The sequence below is a fragment of the Pantherophis guttatus genome, chromosome 3 (assembly GCF_059756535.1).
Source record: "Pantherophis guttatus breed Tessera chromosome 3, ASM5975653v1, whole genome shotgun sequence".
NCBI classification, from domain to species: Eukaryota; Metazoa; Chordata; class Lepidosauria; order Squamata; family Colubridae; genus Pantherophis; species Pantherophis guttatus.
Genome location: NC_142065.1, coordinates 191,193,456 through 191,212,073, shown reverse-complemented (window position 1 = coordinate 191,212,073; position 18,618 = coordinate 191,193,456). Strand labels below are relative to the sequence as shown.

The 18,618-nt window shown below is 32.8% G+C and overlaps 1 protein-coding gene across 25 annotated transcripts in view; it reads right to left on the bottom strand.

Moving 5' to 3' along the window:
* RIMS2 (regulating synaptic membrane exocytosis 2) overlaps positions 1-18,618 on the bottom strand; it is a 272,552-nt gene that overhangs the window by 131,490 nt on the left and 122,444 nt on the right. For 15 of the 25 annotated variants that reach the window (XM_087890824.1, XM_087890826.1, XM_087890829.1 and 12 more), the window contains 7 exons: positions 18,051-18,150; positions 16,269-16,392; positions 15,599-15,645; positions 14,442-14,554; positions 5,896-6,026; positions 3,822-3,993; positions 3,379-3,532 (listed from right to left, as the gene is read on the bottom strand). In XM_087890824.1, the coding sequence (XP_087746950.1) occupies positions 3,379-3,532; positions 3,822-3,993; positions 5,896-6,026; positions 14,442-14,554; positions 15,599-15,645; positions 16,269-16,392; positions 18,051-18,150 (841 nt within the window). Of the gene's footprint in view, positions 1-3,378; positions 3,533-3,821; positions 3,994-5,895; positions 6,027-8,221; positions 8,270-14,441; positions 14,555-15,598; positions 15,646-16,268; positions 16,393-18,050; positions 18,151-18,618 lie in introns of all 25 variants that reach the window. The other 10 variants (XM_087890843.1, XM_034422153.3, XM_034422157.3 and 7 more) reach the window with 1 other exon arrangement.

Genomic DNA, 18,618 nt, shown 5'->3' with positions numbered 1-18,618 from the left:
GTGTGTGTGTGTGTGTGTGTGTGTGTGTATGTACACATATGTATTTCTCTTTAGCCAGGTTCTTCCTATGTAAACCAAGATTTTTCTGGTTCTGGGCTTTTTTCCTTTCTGACACCTAGCAAGCTCTAACTGTTATATATATATATACATATATATATATGTTTTCTCAGGTTTTCGCGGGTGTTTGTATGTAGGTCTTTGGTTATTCGGGTCTTCTCCCACGTAAAATTGGAAGTGTCTTGGCAAGACACTTCAAGCCAAGACACTTCCAATTTTACGTGGGAGAAGACCTGAATAACCAAAGACCTACATATATGTGTGTGTGTGTGTGTGTGTGTGTGTGTGTGTGTGTCTTCTTAATAATGTATATATATACATATATATATATACATATACATGCATACATATGTATTTGTATACATTCGTGTGTGTGTGTGTGTTTGTGTGTGTATAGTATTTATGTCCAATGGCACTTACTCCATAACGATCTGTTGATCCTAAAAACCATCAGGGTGCTTTAGCTATTTTCGAACACAGAGAACTTCATTCTATTAGTTCTATTTGCTAGCCAAACACAAGATAGAATATCAACATAATTACTTAACTGGTGATTGACTCAATAACCTTAATTTCTCCCATAGTTTCCTACTTAATTATCAGGATTTCCCTACTGTTAACTTTACACTTGCATTTCTCTCCGGTGTATCATGTCTCCCTATTGCAAAATAACTTCCTCTTTTTCTCACATTAGTACAGACATGTTCAGCATTATGAATAATGTCTGTGAAAAGTTAGTGGTATCACTATAGCTGGCTGGATTGGGAAAATCTGATATCCAGGGGAATTATGTTCCAGAAATAAGTGCTGGTGCCACAGCAGAAAAGGCATGCTTCTCCAGTCCTGTAAAATGGCAATGTTTAATGGAAGGGATCTGGAGTGCGCCCACTCTGCCAGAATGTACCAGAAGCAAGGGGAGATGGACAGTCCTTCAGATAAACAGGTTCTCTGCCATTAACTGCTTTATAGGTAATGACCAGCACCTTTAATTACAGCTGGAAGCCAACTGGAAAAGAGTGCAGCTAATGGTGACAAATGGCCTTACTAAGAAGTGTCTCTTACTGCTTGCACCAGTGCATTTTCTACCAGCTATAGCTTCCCAATGGACTTTGAGATCAGCTCCATGTAGAGCATATTGCAACCAACGAGTTGCAGTGATGGTACCAAATTCTGAACTGATGGATTTCAAAGAGAATCTGCCTTAACTCACTGTAAAAAAAAAAAAGCCCTGGGAAATTCCTATTAATGTTTCCAAGAATCAGATTTATCGTGAACTAGCATTAAAGACTCTTTATTGAATTGTTACTTTTTTTCTTGTTTTTGCCACCTACATGAGACTTGAGAGGGTTCATTAAAACTATTGTTCTATTTTTTTTATAAAAGACACATATAATGCCCAATTGTGGTTTGGATTCAGGATCAGGTATCTATTCAAATAAGCACATTAGCCTAACATGCCCAAACCATTTATTGTACAAAATAAAGCAAAAAATTAAAAGAAGCATGAAGGTTATGTTTGAACACAAAAAGAGAAACATTTTTTTCAACATTATGATTCACACATTGCTAGGTCCTTGAAATGTTGGAGAACTTTACATGTTGCATATCAGTCTCAGGCCTACTGCTTTGCTGTTATTGTAAACATTATAAAATGTAAATTGTGTAGGTTAGAAGTGATTTGTATTATGAACTTTTCATCTTTTTTGTAATTTTTATGCGGGGTTCCTTGAAGCCTAAAATACTATAAGGATTCCTCCAGGGTAAAAGATTGAGACAGTCTGATTTAGAGAACAGGGCTCATATTCCATTCTTCACATACTGAATTGCTCACCTATATGAACTGCATTTCATAATTCATAATGTACCAAGTTTAGATTTGTGTATTAGATGTATAAACCGCCTAATTCCACTGTGACTATGGGTGGTAAGACTTGCATATAAAACAGAGGGGCAAAAACTTTTTAATATTTTTTTTTTCTGTCCAGGAGGAAATGTCAAGGAATCCAACCGATCTTGGTATGATGCTCAAAGGATTCTAAATCTACTGCATAACATGTTATATTTATAATCATATTTTTATCCACATGTTGACATGTAGCTCTGAAGAATGTTTATGAAGTTTAACGATTTCAAGGAAGACACATTAGATATATTTGTGAAGCGAAGGGAAGCATAAAGTAAAAGAAGTTTAAATTTATATAAGATTTAGATTCATGGATTTTACAGATATTTTTTAAAATCATTTTAAAATCATTTTTAAAATATTTCTTTTAAATCAATGCATTAAAATTTGGATTTTTTTCTTCAAAATTTATGACTGAATCCTCCAAATAATTTTTTATTATAAATATTAATTTTTCCAATACAGGTACCTTAGTTAACAATCATTTGTTCAGCGACTATTTGAAGGGATGATGATGTTGAACAAGGAGACTTATGGCCATTCTCAAAGTGGTGGTAGTCACAATGTCATGTGATCACCATTTGTAACTTTCACTGCCAATTTCTGACAAGCAAAGTCAACAGGGAAGCCAGCAGGAAGTCACAATAGCAATTACAAAATTACAAAAAGGAACTAGAGAAAACAAATACATTTCTCAATATACAATGAATTCTCCACATTACCTTTTCCTGATTTTCAAACATGCGGACAATACCGTGTTTCTCCAAAAGGATGACCCACCTTGAAAAGAAGCCCTATCACATTTTTGAGCGCATGTGATCAAATTAAGCGCCACCTACAAAATTAGCCCTAATTAAGACCCCACACACCCTGGGGTGCAGGGGGTGGGGAGAGGCACACAGGTAAAAAATAAGCTAGGATGGGGATGGGGGGGTGGAGTTGCCCTACTTACCAGGCCTCGCACACCCCGACATCTGCCTCGCCTTCTCCTGCGGCCGCTTGCTGCCACTTCCACACATCGGTCTGGCCTCCGTTTCGCCTTCAGATGTCTGCTGGCATCTGTTATCTGCAGCCGATAGCAGAGCTCCAGATCGATCCAGAGCTCTTTTATTGGCTGCAGATGCCTTCCGACAAGCAGAAGAAGTGGGCCAGCAGCGGGCTCCTGCTGGGCAGGGCTGTCGGTGCCACCGCCACGAGATGAGTCAATAATTAGAACCCTCCAAAAAAAGGCCTAGCTGTTTTTTCGGGGGTCAAAAAGAAATAAGACCCAGCCTTCTTTTTGGAGAAGCACAGTATATATAAATTAGTTTATAAAAACTGAAGAGATACTATATTATTATTGTATACATTTTCCCTCCAGAAGAAAGCATTTCAATTAGTCTATTTGAAACAAACACAAATAGTATTCTATAACCTACTTTGCAACCTTCGTGTAGGGCTATCCCCATGAAGCTGTCGGCGTGGCAAATATGGGGAAGGATGGGGAAGTGGCAATGAGGACATATCATGAGTCTGAAGTTTGTACCAATGAGGCTCATCATCCAGCAACGCTGTCTCTAATTCAATAAGAATCTAAAAAAAAAAGATAATAAAATAAGAACCGTTCAAATAAAACACATCATTTGTGCTATAACTGTTTTATAAAACATGTACTATGTGATATTTGTATATTTACTTAAGTTAATGGAAACTGAACAGCTTCAAAAAATAGTTACAAGCTATATAAAAAAGATGGCTACCAGCAATAAGGGATAATGCAATGTGATGCAGTATTGTTCATTGTAGAATTTACTGTACCTTTGTGCCTATGGAGATAACATTAAATATTTATTCCTTGTAAACAATAAATAGCATTGACTACCTCTCCTAAAAATTCACTTTCTTCCTCACGAACACGAGCTTGGTCCCAAAGAGTAATTTCCAACATTCGCTCTCGAAATTCTCTCCGATGAACTGGAGAATAAATAAATGTTTGGTTCCACTTGGGCTCCAATGTTTTTTTTACTGTTTTTGTTCTTCTTTTATTTTTATCACTGCAATTAAGAAGTACATATTAAAGATGTTAATATTACAAAGAATAGAAAAAATATATTTTTAATGGGAAGGACAAGTTCAATTCTTTTTACAAAATTCCTGAAATTGGGCTTTACTTCTGAAGTAATTACTTATGCCACAATATTTTTTATTAGTAGTTGCTATTTTAATATCAACTGTAGAAAATCCTGATTAGTACAAATAGGATGTTGTAAATGAAATCAGTATGTTCAAGCCTTCTCATTTAATTATTTTTATCGATTTTGCATTTTGATCCAAAATTCAAGGAGATATAGGAATTTTATTGTCAAGGAAACATAAGGGATTTCATAAATTACTCCCCTTCAATAGTAGTATACAAATTATCAGTCTATGCACTGAAAAAGTTCACTCACTTCATACAAATATCTACAAATATTCTGAAAACTATGGAAAAGCTACTATGCACTACACTGGTTGAGATGCTAGAAACACATGAATATTTCCAAAATAAGCTGAACTAAACTATCAAAACAATACTGACAATGGATTGCCAACAGACTGATAGATGATCAATAGGCATCAGATGTTATATTCTGCAGAATTGTTTTCCTTTTTCATTTGATTAAAAACCTCAACTCCACGAAAAAAATATATTTTGATCGAAAGTTATAAAACATCAACAAATCTGTCATTTGACATGACAGATTTTAGTAGATAAACTGAAATATTTTATAAAATAGGTATGTAAGTATTAAAAGAGTTCATTTCAAAATAATGTCTGGCAAATAATCTAAAAAATATATTATAGTAAGTGACAGAAATGGCATTAGTATGTTTAGTAATGTTCAAAGGTCTGAGTTTAACTATTATGCCTAAAGCAAAATTTATTTAAAAAACCAACTTTCTACCCTCCCTTGAGACTCCCCTACTTCAAGAACCCTAACCCAAAACATAACTCAACATTCAAAATGGAAACATTAAAATGATTAAAATTGCAACAATTAAAGCAAATTGGGAAATGTCAATATAGGAAAAACTGCTATGCAAACATTTCAACATCAAGCAAACTTTTTGTTAAATAAATATTATTTAAAATTGATTTCAAAATATTTAATATAACACCTGTAACACAGTACAGTGTGAGAAGCTTAGAAAAGAATTACATATTAATTTAATTAAGTAATATTTTGTGGGCTTGAGGGTGAAAATAAAAACAGAAGGACAAGATTGGCAATGACCATTTGGAGTACAGTGAGACTGATTTCTAATAATTAATTAAAAGGTTATGAAAAATAACTATTATTAAGAAATAAAAAATATGGGAGATAGAAATCCTTTTGCCCTTCCTTTCTCCCTCCCTCCCTCCCTCTACAGTCCCCTCTACAGTTTTTTACCTATATTTGAGTTGTCCTGAACTTTGGACAAGAATACCATAGACTCCTAGATTCTCCATGCTTTGCTTTAGAAACTTCAGTGTGTTGATAAAAGCAACAAGATTTCCCATTAAGCATACCATCAGGTCAAAGACAGGGTTCTATGATGACTTCAAGATCTAGTTGTATTATTGATTTTGGAAATTAAGCAGTATGCCTTGGAACCTGTTCAACCAGTCGCTGTCCACACCAATAAGCATTTATATTGCAAGCATGATCCGTAAAGAAATGATCTGAGGAAGCACGTCAGTATGTCTGATTTATATATATATTTATTTATTTACTCATTCATTCACTCACTCCTTTTGACTTAAAAGGTTAAATAAGGGATACGGCAATCCTTCATTATTGTTAACAGATCATTCCTGATAAAATGCTTTATTATTTAATATATTTGTACAATTATGTATTATATAGTTACATTCTATTAGATATTATTCACAAAAATTCATTTGTAACAATATCCACTAATTTTGTTCATACTACCTTCTGTCAGGAAGAAAGTAAATCTTAACATAGGGATTCCTTGGTCTCCCATCTTCTCTTGAAGGAAGATCTTTTGCTCCCAATATTGTGACTATTAATTGATGGCCAACTTTGTCATACCACAACTTTATCTGTAAAGAGAAATTATGAATTAGGCAATTTTTCTAGAAAATTACAAGATAAAATAAGTAAATTTAAGATAAAACACTTAATCTACACTGTATTTTATTATTGCAATTAATATTCTAATTTGGCTGTCTGGCTGCATAAACCTGCATATATTTATTCAGAATTAAGTGCCAATGAGTTTATAGGTAAGTTTGAGTCAAGGTTCAATTTAAAGCACAAAATGGGAATTATACTATATTAAATGTTTTGTACATTGAAATACGGTTGTGAACTCTATGGACTTTATATAATACAATCATTTATCTGTAAAATGATTTTACAGATGTTTTCTTCAAATATACAGTTACCATTTTACCATCCTGTTCTGCACACTGAAAATATTATTTAATCCCTTACATAGCTCTGGATTTCTTTTTCTCTGAAATTTTATATTAAATTTTACTTCCCAAATTTGGAATAGCTTAAAATATAAACAAATAATTAGTTATTCTAGCCTAAGCATTATGCATACCCAACAAATCTCTGCTAAGATAGAAAAATAGGAAAAAAATTTAAAGTTAGAGACCATATAGATATGTCCTGATCTACAATTATTAAAATCAAATGCAGGATGAAAAAGAAGTTTATCACCCTCCACTAAGATAACTGATGGTTTTGAATAAAGTTGAAGTTTTCTTCATGGACCACTGATTCTTTCCTACATTATATGGAGAAGGATAATTATGTCTGGCCATGCCACTTTTAATTGGATTACAAATAGTCTTCAAGTTATGACTGCGATGAAGTCTGCCTATCATGGTTGTAATTTATGGGGTTGTAAAACAGATTGCTCATGTGACTGATCCAACTTTAGGACCTTTTTTGCAGCAGTTGTTAAGCAAATCGCCATGGTTGTCAAGACTACCAAGGATTCATTATAGGTATCATTTGTCAAAAAAATGAAAGCAAATCCTGGTTTTCAGCAAAACTGTCATAAAATGTAGTCACATGACCATAGGATGCTGCAAACGGCCTAAATCTAGTCCAGGTGCCAGGTGCCTGAAGTGCAATCAGGTGAACAGGGGGCAGCTGTCAGAACTTCAAATCCAGATTGTTAGTACCCAACTAGGTAGGTCTGTCGGAACTTCGACCAGTCACTAAGTGACCGATTGTAAGTCAAGGACTACCTGTAACTGGTTATTTTCATTAATATCAGATGAATAATACAGTTGTAATTCCAAAATGTTTTGATCCAATGAATGTCTTCGTAGACAATCAAAATATGCCATACTAACTTCTTAATTTCAATTCAAATAGTGTGCTATATACTGCTCAAATATAGCCTGATTTTAATAACATCCAGGTGAGTAGCTTGTAATATTATAGTTTTCAAGGACTATTTTGAGAGGATTAATTGTTCAACTAAGCTGGATTTATTAGGAATTGAACTACATATATCATGTCTAAATTCAAAATCACCGAATATTATAAAAATGAGTAATGTTCCATGTTCAAAATAAAAGAAAATAAATAAGAAAGCATGCAGCAAAATAAGCATAATGACATTCTTATACAGTCTACAGGTTGGTTGATCTATAGTATTTTAAGGAATAACTAATGAGAAAGGGCAAACAATTTGTATTTGAATAAAACAGGCAAATATAATCAACACTAAACATCACCAACAAAAAAATTATAATCATTTATATTTCACAATTTCAATTAACATCTTAAAATGCCTGCAGATGCAAATTTCTTAGATGAGAACAAATTTGTTTGCCCATCTTCTCAAGGAAATGTCATTTAGAAAATGCAAAAAGGAGAATGATTTAAAGAGACATCAACTTTAATATACAAGTACAAATATCAAAAGAACAGATCACTTATTTCAAGGTACACAGTTGCAGAAGAGTTTCAAAATTATTATTACTATTAATATCTATTAATGTCTATGGCTCTTTAAATATAGATAAAATCAAAACTAAAAGCTAGTTGTCTCTTTAAATTTCAATGTAGGGTTCTGATATCCATGCAATATTTTTCAAGCTGTACACAAGACAATATGATATTTGTTAAGATGGTCTAAAACAACACATTCAAAAATTAAAATGGGAAAACGGACCAACGGTGACATTTTCCTACTATCCATTTTCCAAGAAAACAACAACAACCAAAAAGAAAAAAACTTTAGTTTCTGTCAGGCAGATTAAGCCTTTACCTGAACCCTAGGAACAAAAGGCGCTGTTCTTCTACTAAGGCTTTGGCTCTGGTAAGCAAAATTAAAGAAAAAGCAGTAAAACAAAGCCAAAAAAGACAACACACTAGAAACTAAAAGACCAAAATTAAAACAAGGACACACAACTTTAAATAGTGCCATACACCAAGAACACATTTATTTAAAAGCAAGTGTTAAAATTGATGTATTAAAACTGTAAACATCCTTTATGTTCCTCTATTAATAAGATTTTTATTTGACTTGCTTCACATTGTGATTGGCATGTCCTGAAGATGTGTTTGCCCTTATTCACAGTTATTTAATATTCAGGTCCTTTCCAATGCCTTTATTAAGAGACTTCTTTATGTTCAATGCAAGTTAAAATAAAGCCACTTAAAAAACAGTACAATGCAAACTTATAACCCCTTAACTGAGAGTAAACCCCATTAATCTCAATTAGTCTTCCATTAGAATATGTAGGATTATATTACCCAATGTCATGGAATATAAGCGAAAATACCTCAATTTACCCTTACAGCTGGCCCTTAAAATGATTTAACAGTGAAACTCGTTACGGGGTCTCACTAACATTTTCAATGAGCTCATTTATTTTAGCACACTACCAATTAATATGGTCTGCTTTAATAGTTTCAAAGGAGTGGTACAATTTATTTATTATACTGAGTCAGTGCTTAAAAATGCTGTAAAAATGCATTTCATTAGCTCACTTCAATAATCTCTAGATTATTAAAAGATCATCTTTATACGCTTGTACCTTCTCATTAGGAGGATGAAAAAACTAATAAATTGTTAATCATATTTCAGGAACTGTTTTAATCACATTTGCTGTAATTTCTATATTACTGTATATATTTCTCTCCTATTTGTTTACATATTTCCTTTTAATTTTTCTTGGAAAAAATAAGGAAATGAATTCTTCATATAGCTCAAAAGCATTTATAATTGGACAAGAGGATGCCGTACATGTCATTAGGTCATCACACACATATGCAATTCAGATTCTATATAGGTAATGTTCCTTATACAAATTATGTAATTCATATCATTATTGCAATGATGTCATGTCATGAATGACATCTATGGCTTCCATTAGGTGCCTATGGAACCTATTTCTTTATTTATCCATTAGACATGTATTTATACGATTGTCAAGACCACTTTAGAAAAAGCTGCTTTGCAGATTACTGTCAGTTTCAAATGTGACACTGGGAAAGTCTCTGCATATTCTATGGCCTCTCTCTTCTCAACAGTTTCTTTCTCTTTTTCATTTGAAGGAGCAAATGGTAGCTCCAGGATAACGGAAGCTGAGATATTCAGTGTCCTGGCAACAATATATAACAGTCATAGCATGAAAGAAAGGAGATTTAGAAGTATAGGTAGAGGCATGAAGGTATGAAATAAAGGAAAAACAAGGCATTGGTTTTCAATCCATGAGTTGTAACTCTCTAAAAAGCTTTCAGTCAAATTAAGAGAAATTGCAAATCCCAGATCCACAAGGGGAGCAGGGAATGCATGAGTTAGAAGGATGAGCAGAGGTAGGCAGGCATCAAATCAGATCAAATCAAATTAAAGCAAATCAAACCTTTACCGCAGCCGTAAAATCAGCAGTCAAATACAAACAATTAAAAATGAAATATATGTTTGTGTGTATGAATAAGGAATTAATACAATTTTTCAAACACAAGGAGGGAGGGATGGTACATATGGAAGAACACAATTGGGCAATCTGGGAGGATATATCCAACTAATGGTAAGACAAGAGAAATAGCAAATAGAACTCAGGCTGTGACAGGAAATCTCTTCAGGATAAGATAGATAAAAACCATCTGAAATTTCTTACATAGCAGAGTAATAAAGGAACCTACGGCCGAAAGATTCCACTGGCAATGATGATAATTGGGATAATGATGTCACATGATTGCACCACTTAGCAACAGTAATTGTGATCATCCCTGTTGCCATCATTAAGCAAGGACCTCCAAACCATTTTCTGCTGTGGAGGAAGGAGGAGAAGCCGGCAGAAAGTTAGAAGTTCCAGGCGGCTCACAAGCATGCAGGCAGGTGGCTACGGCCATGTATGGTAGGGTGTCCAATTGGTCGGTGAGGTGCAACAGGAACATGACCAGACTGGATTTGGGGAGAATTACTAGAGTGAATGAGATCATCCGTCCCCATGGACCTTGCTGGTGGGAAGTTGACAGGGAAATTTGCAAACGATTAAACCGTGGGATGCTGCGAGCCAGTTGCTAAGTTCTCAGATCGCAATTACAGGGGTGCTCGGATAGCCAGAACTTTTTGGACTGATTATAAGAATCACTCATTCAGTACAATTGTAACTTCAAACAATTGCTGAATGAGTATTCATTAACCAAGGACTGCCTGTACTGAGCTGTTCCTGATAATAGCTGATAATATTTTTGTAATGCTCCATCAGCAGAAAGCAATGTGTCCAGTCTGGCCAAACTGAAAGCCCAGCAAAATTTCAGAATATTGATGGTAAGAGGTTGGAAGCTGGCACATATTCATTTGGGAAAAAAAACCCATCAGCTGAGGGGCTGGGAACTAGACCTAAATTGCTTTGAAGATCAATGTCCCAGATATTCTTCTTAAGAATATTGCTATTTTCAAAGTGTAATGGCAAAGGTTCTCCAATAAGATTCATAGGAAGTGAAGCTTGCCAATAACTTAAAGGTCATTTTAAAACAGTCTCCAAAAACTAATGATGCCAAAAGTTAAAAAGATACTACCAAGCTTCAGTATCCACAGAGATCAAGATTGTCTCTAAACATAAATCAATATTTTGAATTCATTTTAGAATTGCAAGTTCTAGTAGACTTAGACTAAATGGGAAATTTAAATGGATTCTAGGAAGTCAAGGTTTCTTCAAAAAAGGCTTAAAGAAGCTGAGAAAGGACCTTGGCTATAAAATCTTTGCATACTGCATGGATAAACTGAGCTCCATTTGAATGGGAAATCTCAAGATAGCTAAAATGTTATAATGACCAACACTTGCCAAATATAAGTAATGTTTTCCCTAGAATAGCGGGAGGCCTAGAACTGCACTCTAAAGTTGGAATGGGATAACTTGTCGCAGCCAACTCACCACAGACAATTCACTGCGGCCAACTTGCTGCGGGACAATTTAATAATTAAATTTAATTATTTAAAATAATTTTTAAAACATTTTAATTTTTGTCATTCACATTTCATTTTGTCACTCTTTTGGCATCCTTTCTTTAATGATTGTATTCCACTATTTCTTCAATATTAGTGTAACACTTGTTCCATGGAAGGTGAATTGGCTGTGGCGAGTTGTCATAGACCCCTCTAAAATATTTATGTATGTACCCGCTTGATAAATATGTATGCATCTCCTATTAATTTTCCAATTATGAATTTTATAGTGCACCTATTCTGGGTTGTTGTCCGTAGACAGGATTACAATTGGGTGGTCTAGTCTGTAGGAAAGCATGATGAACTGTCAACATGGGTCAATAAGGATATTCAAATAGCCTAGCAATCTTTTTTTTCTCCCACTTAGTAATTGAGGAGGAATAAAACATCCTCCAGAGTAAAGGCATAGGAAACCAATACAGTAAGTTCTGTAATGCCATATGTACTGTAGTATTTTAATTGATTAATTGATTAAGGTTTTTAATGTGATTTTTGTATGTGCTGTTTGCTGCCCAAGGTATTAATATTTAATATTTATTATATGCAACATTTAATTAATATTTAAGATGGGCAAGCTATATAAATTTAATAACATAAATAAGAGTGAAAATAAAGACTCTTACAATGAATGGGAATAGTCTCACTCTCATTCTTTTCCATTGAGAGATTTACAAGGGAACATCTGCCAAAAAGGAAAATACTGTACATAATACCATAACTGTTCTAAGTTCTACATCTTTTCTCCATTCCCGACCAAGAAAAAAAAATTTCTATCCAGCATCAGAATAAACTCTGCACTGTACGGGCAAAACAAGTCTCCTTAATTATAAAAAGCTTTAACAATGTATCAAATAATGCAGGTGAGTATGTTAATATATGGAATGTGCACATGAAATGTTCAAAACTAAATAATATCTCATAATGTTGACATTCATTTTTGGTAAATTCTAAATAGTCTATTACAGGTACTCCTCAACTTACAACAGTTCATTTTGTAACCATTCAAAGTTGCAATGGAACTGAAAAAAGCGACCATTTTTTGCAGTTACAGCATCTCCATGATCATGTGATCAAAATTCAGAGGCTTGGCAACTGCTTCATATTTATGACTGTTACTGTGTCCCAAGATCATGTGATCATCTTTTGTGTCCTTCTGACAAGCAAAGTCAATGGGGAAGCCAGATTCACTTAACAACCAGGTTGTTGATAGGTTACTAACTTATCAATTGTAGTGATTCACTTAACAACTGAAGCAAACAAGGTCATAAAAAGGGACAAAATTCACTTAACAAATGTCTCATTTAACAACATAAATTTTGGGATCAATTGTGGTTGTAAGTTGAGGACTACCTGTATATTTATTTGGCCATATAATTTCTTACTTATCCAAGTTAAAATTTGGCAAAAACCAGCAGGAACTATTATCCATCATTAACTTCATTCTCTCTTTTCTTTCTCTAGGATTGGATTAGCATTCTCCCATAAAATATATTTAGAAACTTGCTTACTCAATTGAATTATTTCAAACAAGGAATCCTTCTTTGTGCTTTCTTTTCTTATTATTAATATTCATTATTAGTGTTTATTAATGAGTATGGATGTAAGGTACTTTGCAATCTTGAGATCTTATAGTAAGTATTCTGGGAGCAGAGTTATAATAAATAAATACAATTCATCATGTTGGGTCAAAAGTAACTGTAGATATACTACTGTTGAATAGTTTCAAAGAAATCAGATCCTTTCTAATTCAAAAACTCTTAAAAAGCACCGTTTTCAACAAAAATAGGTATGTTCACAGAACACTACTAGATTACAAATTATTCCATCACAGCATAAGTATGCTGCAAAGTAATTTACATTTCAGTGCGTTAGCTCAGAAAATTAGATTGAATTTAAACTAAATCAGAAAATATGATACACTTAGATAATTGTGTTGTGCCACCAGCCATGGTGTCATAAATTCTACTCATCAATTCAAATGTTCTCTGTTTATGCCTCTTCAAAAAAGAATAGCCTTCCAAAGAGCTTTCAAAGAATGAAAATGATGAGTGGTAATTTTGTATGATTACTATAATCAGCAAAAGAGATATGGCATCTGTTGACACATTATCACCCCAGACTTAAATAGTTACCCACCTTAGATTTAATAATGAAATACAGTAGGTAAAATTTTAATCTCTTTTATACTTTTGCTGTGTATTCTTTTGCAAAATATTATGATGATTCTAATATTGTGGAAAAGACGTTGCACAGGTACACACTACCCACTCACCCAATCTCCAATGTAAACATGTACAAATTTTGTTACACTTTAAAAGAATGTTGAAAACTGTTCTACTGTCCTCCTTGTCTGGATATGTTGTAGAATGGAAGCACTATTATTATTTCAAAATAAAGAAACAGAAAAATAAGAGCTGGTAGAGAAATAAGCCCCATAACAAACTAAGACCCTGAGAACCCCTCAAATTTTTTTACTTTATTTTAATATTTAATATTTTAGAAAAGAGAAATGATTAACCGCACAGAGAATAAACATTTTAATTTAATTTAATTTAATTTAATTTAATTTAATTGTATTACTGTGGATCAAGACATGCCTACTTTTTGGAAAGCATCTTCTGTTACTTCAATCAAAGACCAAGTATAGGTTACCTGGTATTACCTTGAAAAAAGGCTACCAGTCCCTGACATAACTATCTGCCAGGAACATTGTGTGGGTGGCTTAAATTACATAAGTCTAATTATCTAATTCTATCAATAGAGGATTGTATTCCCCTCGAATCTTGGTTCATAGTTGGTGCATGTAGATACAATTCTGTTACATATAACATTCAATTAATTTAGCATTAACATATACATATTCCAAATACAGTATAAAATGGCTGTAGACTACTTTGTGTTGAGAAAAAACTGAATGAAAAAAGAAATCAAGGTAAAACCATTTTAGTGCATACTTGACATTGTCACTTAAGAAAAATTTTATTGATAAAAAAACAAGGATTACTACACTCAACAATTGTTTACATACTGAAAGTTGTCCAGATAAAAACTGTGGAACATCTCTCAACATGCCAGGACTCATGGGAGAAGTGACTGATATGGAAGGCCGATCCATTTTCTGAGATTCAAATGAACTAGAACCTGAAAGTATAATTCATTTTAATTCATTAAATTAGCAGATACATAATTCTGTATTTTTATATGTAAAAAAAGAGCATTCAAACATTGACAAACATACTATAAAATTTATATATATTATGTACCAAAAATTATTTAAATACCGTAGAACATTAAGCAAGTGAAAGGAATGCAACTAAAGCTGAACAAATGTGGATCAATAATTAAAAATAATAAATTATAGATATTATAACCCCTGACAATGTAAAGACTAACATTCTGCAATTTGCCATGTTTGGCTATATTTGGCTCCTCAGAGAAATTGATTTGCTTCTCAAATTACTTCTGGATTAAATAAACTTCAGTAACATTTTACAATTAGAAAAACAAATTATAAAAATGAGTAATTTTCTTTTTCCAGAAAGTATATTGCAGTTTTTTACAGGCTGTGCTACTAAAACACTGAAACTGCTGACAATTGTGTGATATATTTAATGTTTAAATTTTCCTAAAGCCATAAAAATACTTGGAAATTTAAACAAGCTTAGAAAGTCAATATAAGGGAAAAGCCATGTGGTTATTTTACAAGCATTTTATATTGAAACTGTTGTTCCCTTTAGTATATCCTACTGTACAGCAAACAGTGGGACAAAGCTAAACCTTATACCACTTTATCTGCAATCTTCTATAGATTTACTTGTAGGGTTTATTTCCCCATTCAAAAACAAATAGAATTGCCATATCTGAATGACAGAGACATTTCTCAACAGTAACAACATTATTATTTTAAACTCTCTATCATCATAGTGTACATTTTATTTAAGGATTGCAGTAAACAAAAGAGATTTAAAAACCTTAAAAGATAGGAACAACATCAATTCTAATTTACCGATGTTTGATATTTTTCAGTAAAGAATAGTAAGAAGACATTAACATTGTATTTACTGATTTCTGACAAAACAGTTATTAAAGAAAGAGTAAAACATAACAAAGATATGTATGTAGAAATAGAGAAGTAGCTATACCTCAATTTTCAGATGGATATTACATCTAAAAAATAAAACTTACTGGACTCCAACTGTGCATGCGTACTGTCAGGTATTCTGGGAATATCCCTGCAATTATGAAGAACAAAATATAATCATATTGTATCTAACCATCACAGCTAGCTAGTATATACCCTGTTTCTCCCAAAATAAGACATCCCCTGATAATAAGCCCAATCGGGCTTTTGAGCACATGGCAATAAGGCCAAGCACTTATTTCAGGGTTCAAAAAAATATAAGTCAGGGTCTTATTTTTGGGAAAATACAGTAATAAATGTGAAAATAAGGGAAATATAATAAAACACTTGAAACTTCAAAAATATTCTTATTCAGAATACGTTTCTGAATATCAAAATCAAATTGGAAACAGTATTTTGTACTTTTCTTTTCAGCTGTATAAAATGCAATATAGAAAAATATATAGGTGATCTTCATTGTCTTAAAAAGCTAAAAAAAATGAAACATTACATAAGGAGATCACATTTCACAGATATCAATAATCATTGCAGTAATCAAGACATCTGAGTATTAAAAGGAAGCAAAATAAGGATGAATGTTAATTGGTTACAGAACACTAAACCTTCTCTAATCTTTTTGTTTTTGTAAGTTATAAACTCAGCATGAATATTAATAAGACTACGTGCAAATTTTAAATACCAGTAATTAAAGAAGCGTTCTATAATATAACTCACCCAATTGGCCTTGAAACTACAAGTTCTACTTGTGGCTCTGGTTTGGATTCAAGAATGATATTATACACTTCTTCAAAAGTGGCTCCTTGCAAAAGCCTTCCATTCCATTCTAATACTTCATCACCTAAAAGTAGAACCATCACAATCTGTTTACTGAAGAAAACTAGATCTCTGAACCCTTATCAGTGTTAGTGTCATTTGATGATTATAATTTGCTTAAGTTTAATTTTTTTAAAAAAAGGCTATATGTGAGCTTTGTTCAATAATACATAATGCATTTATACTTAAACAGAAAATATATCCATTAAAAGAAAAATTTACTTTAATTAGCATATTAGTCCTTAAAATAAAGTATGGACAACATTATTTCACCTTACATTACTTATCTTTTAATATGTTCTATAGAACACTGCAACTGAAAACAAAATAAATGATAAAAATATTTAAAATAAGACAATGTTTTCCACAACCTTCATGTTAGATGTTTATTTTAAATAGCGCTTGCAACAAGTGGCTTCTCCTGGATATAACTGAAGGACACCTTTAAGTTGAGGATGAAACCATATGCCATTTTCCGAATGAATGAATGAATGAATGAGATAAATAAATAAGATAAATAAATAAGATAAATAAGATAAATAAATAAATAAAAAGATGAAAAGAAACAGCAGCAATATCAATTCAGTCAATTGCACTGATAGTGGATGTACCATACACTGGAAAATCTGAAGAACTAAATTGGGGAGAAAATCTATTCATGTGATCATTAAGAGTCAACCAAGTTGATGACAAGTAATCAAAAAGATGGGGATCCATGAAATAAGTAAGCTATAATCCATTATAGCCATGGTGGCACAGTGGTTAGAGTGCAGTACTGCAGGCTACTTCTACGGCCTGCCGGCTACCTGCAATTTGGTAGTTCAAATCTCACCAAGCTCAAGGTTGATTCAGCCTTCCATCCTTCTAAGGTGGGTTAAATGAGGACCCAGATTGTTGGGAGCAATATGCTGACTCTGTAAACAGCTTAGAGAGGGCTGTAAAGCACTGTGAAGCGGTATATAAATTTAAATCTAAGTGCTATTATCACAGAAAACTTTTTGGAACACCAGTATAAGCAAGTGATCTCAACCACATCATACACAACAAATGTTCTTTATTTTTCAATGGGACTTCATTAAAAATGCTTAGCCTAAAAAAAATTCTATCTCACTAGTAATGTTATCTCAGACACCAAGAAGACATGATTCTATGAGAAACAGAGAAATATCTGTTTTCTTTTTACTATCTAAAATACTTTGTCTTCCCTCATGTAATTTAAACAGCAAATTTAATTCTAATTTCTTTTAAATTAAATAGATTGTGTCTATACTACTATATTCAATTCAAAATATTGTGTTTTAGCTTTAAAACTGTAAACTATCAGGGATGAAGTTGAAAAAGTTTCTGAATATGACCAAATATTAAAATGCCCAGACAAATATTTTCCAATTCACACTTTTTATTTTCAACTAAATAACAGATATGGAGTATCATATCTTCCCACCATTACCATTTGTTTCTTATTTATCTGCCATAATTGTAAATATCATTATAAAAACGTACACATCACATATGCAGAAAAAAACCCTAAGAATGAATAATCTCAAATTTTACAACAAAATAAAAAATATACTGTTACGAGGAAAGGTTTTTAATAATACAGTTGTACATCTCAGTATTGCTAACATACATTAAACCAAAGCTATCCTTTCTCAATTAAAAAATTCAAAACAGTTCTCCTACCTGGCCTAAGATGTCCAACTGTGTCAGCTAAACTTCCTTTTTTTACTTTGGTGATAAATGCACATAGTCGACCTGATTCAGTCATCTTTCCTCCAACTACCTGTTTAAACATATGATTAAAATTATATTTTAAAGTTTCATAAAGATCATTTTTCCTCAAATCAGTTTTAATTTGGTAACCTAAACGTACATCAAATATATTAGATTAAATGATCAGGACACAAAAAGTAGGCCAATATTTTTTTATGGGTATTTTCCAGAAATATTTTTAGCTGGTTTAGTTCAGATCTGTTAGTTCAATAAGGTTACCTCCATCAACCTAATGACAAATTTCATATACAGAAACTCTATGTATCTACAGAACATATAAATATGAACTGTATATTATTGCTACTGCAAATTGGTTCACTATACCCTGTTTCCCCAAAAATAAGACATTCCCTGATAATAAACCCAATCGGGCTTTTGAGAGATGTGCTAAAATAAGCCTCCCCCTGAAAATAAGCCTGCTCTGAAAATATTTAAATGCAGAGCTGGAAATCAGGTAAGACGGCAAGAGGAGCCCCAT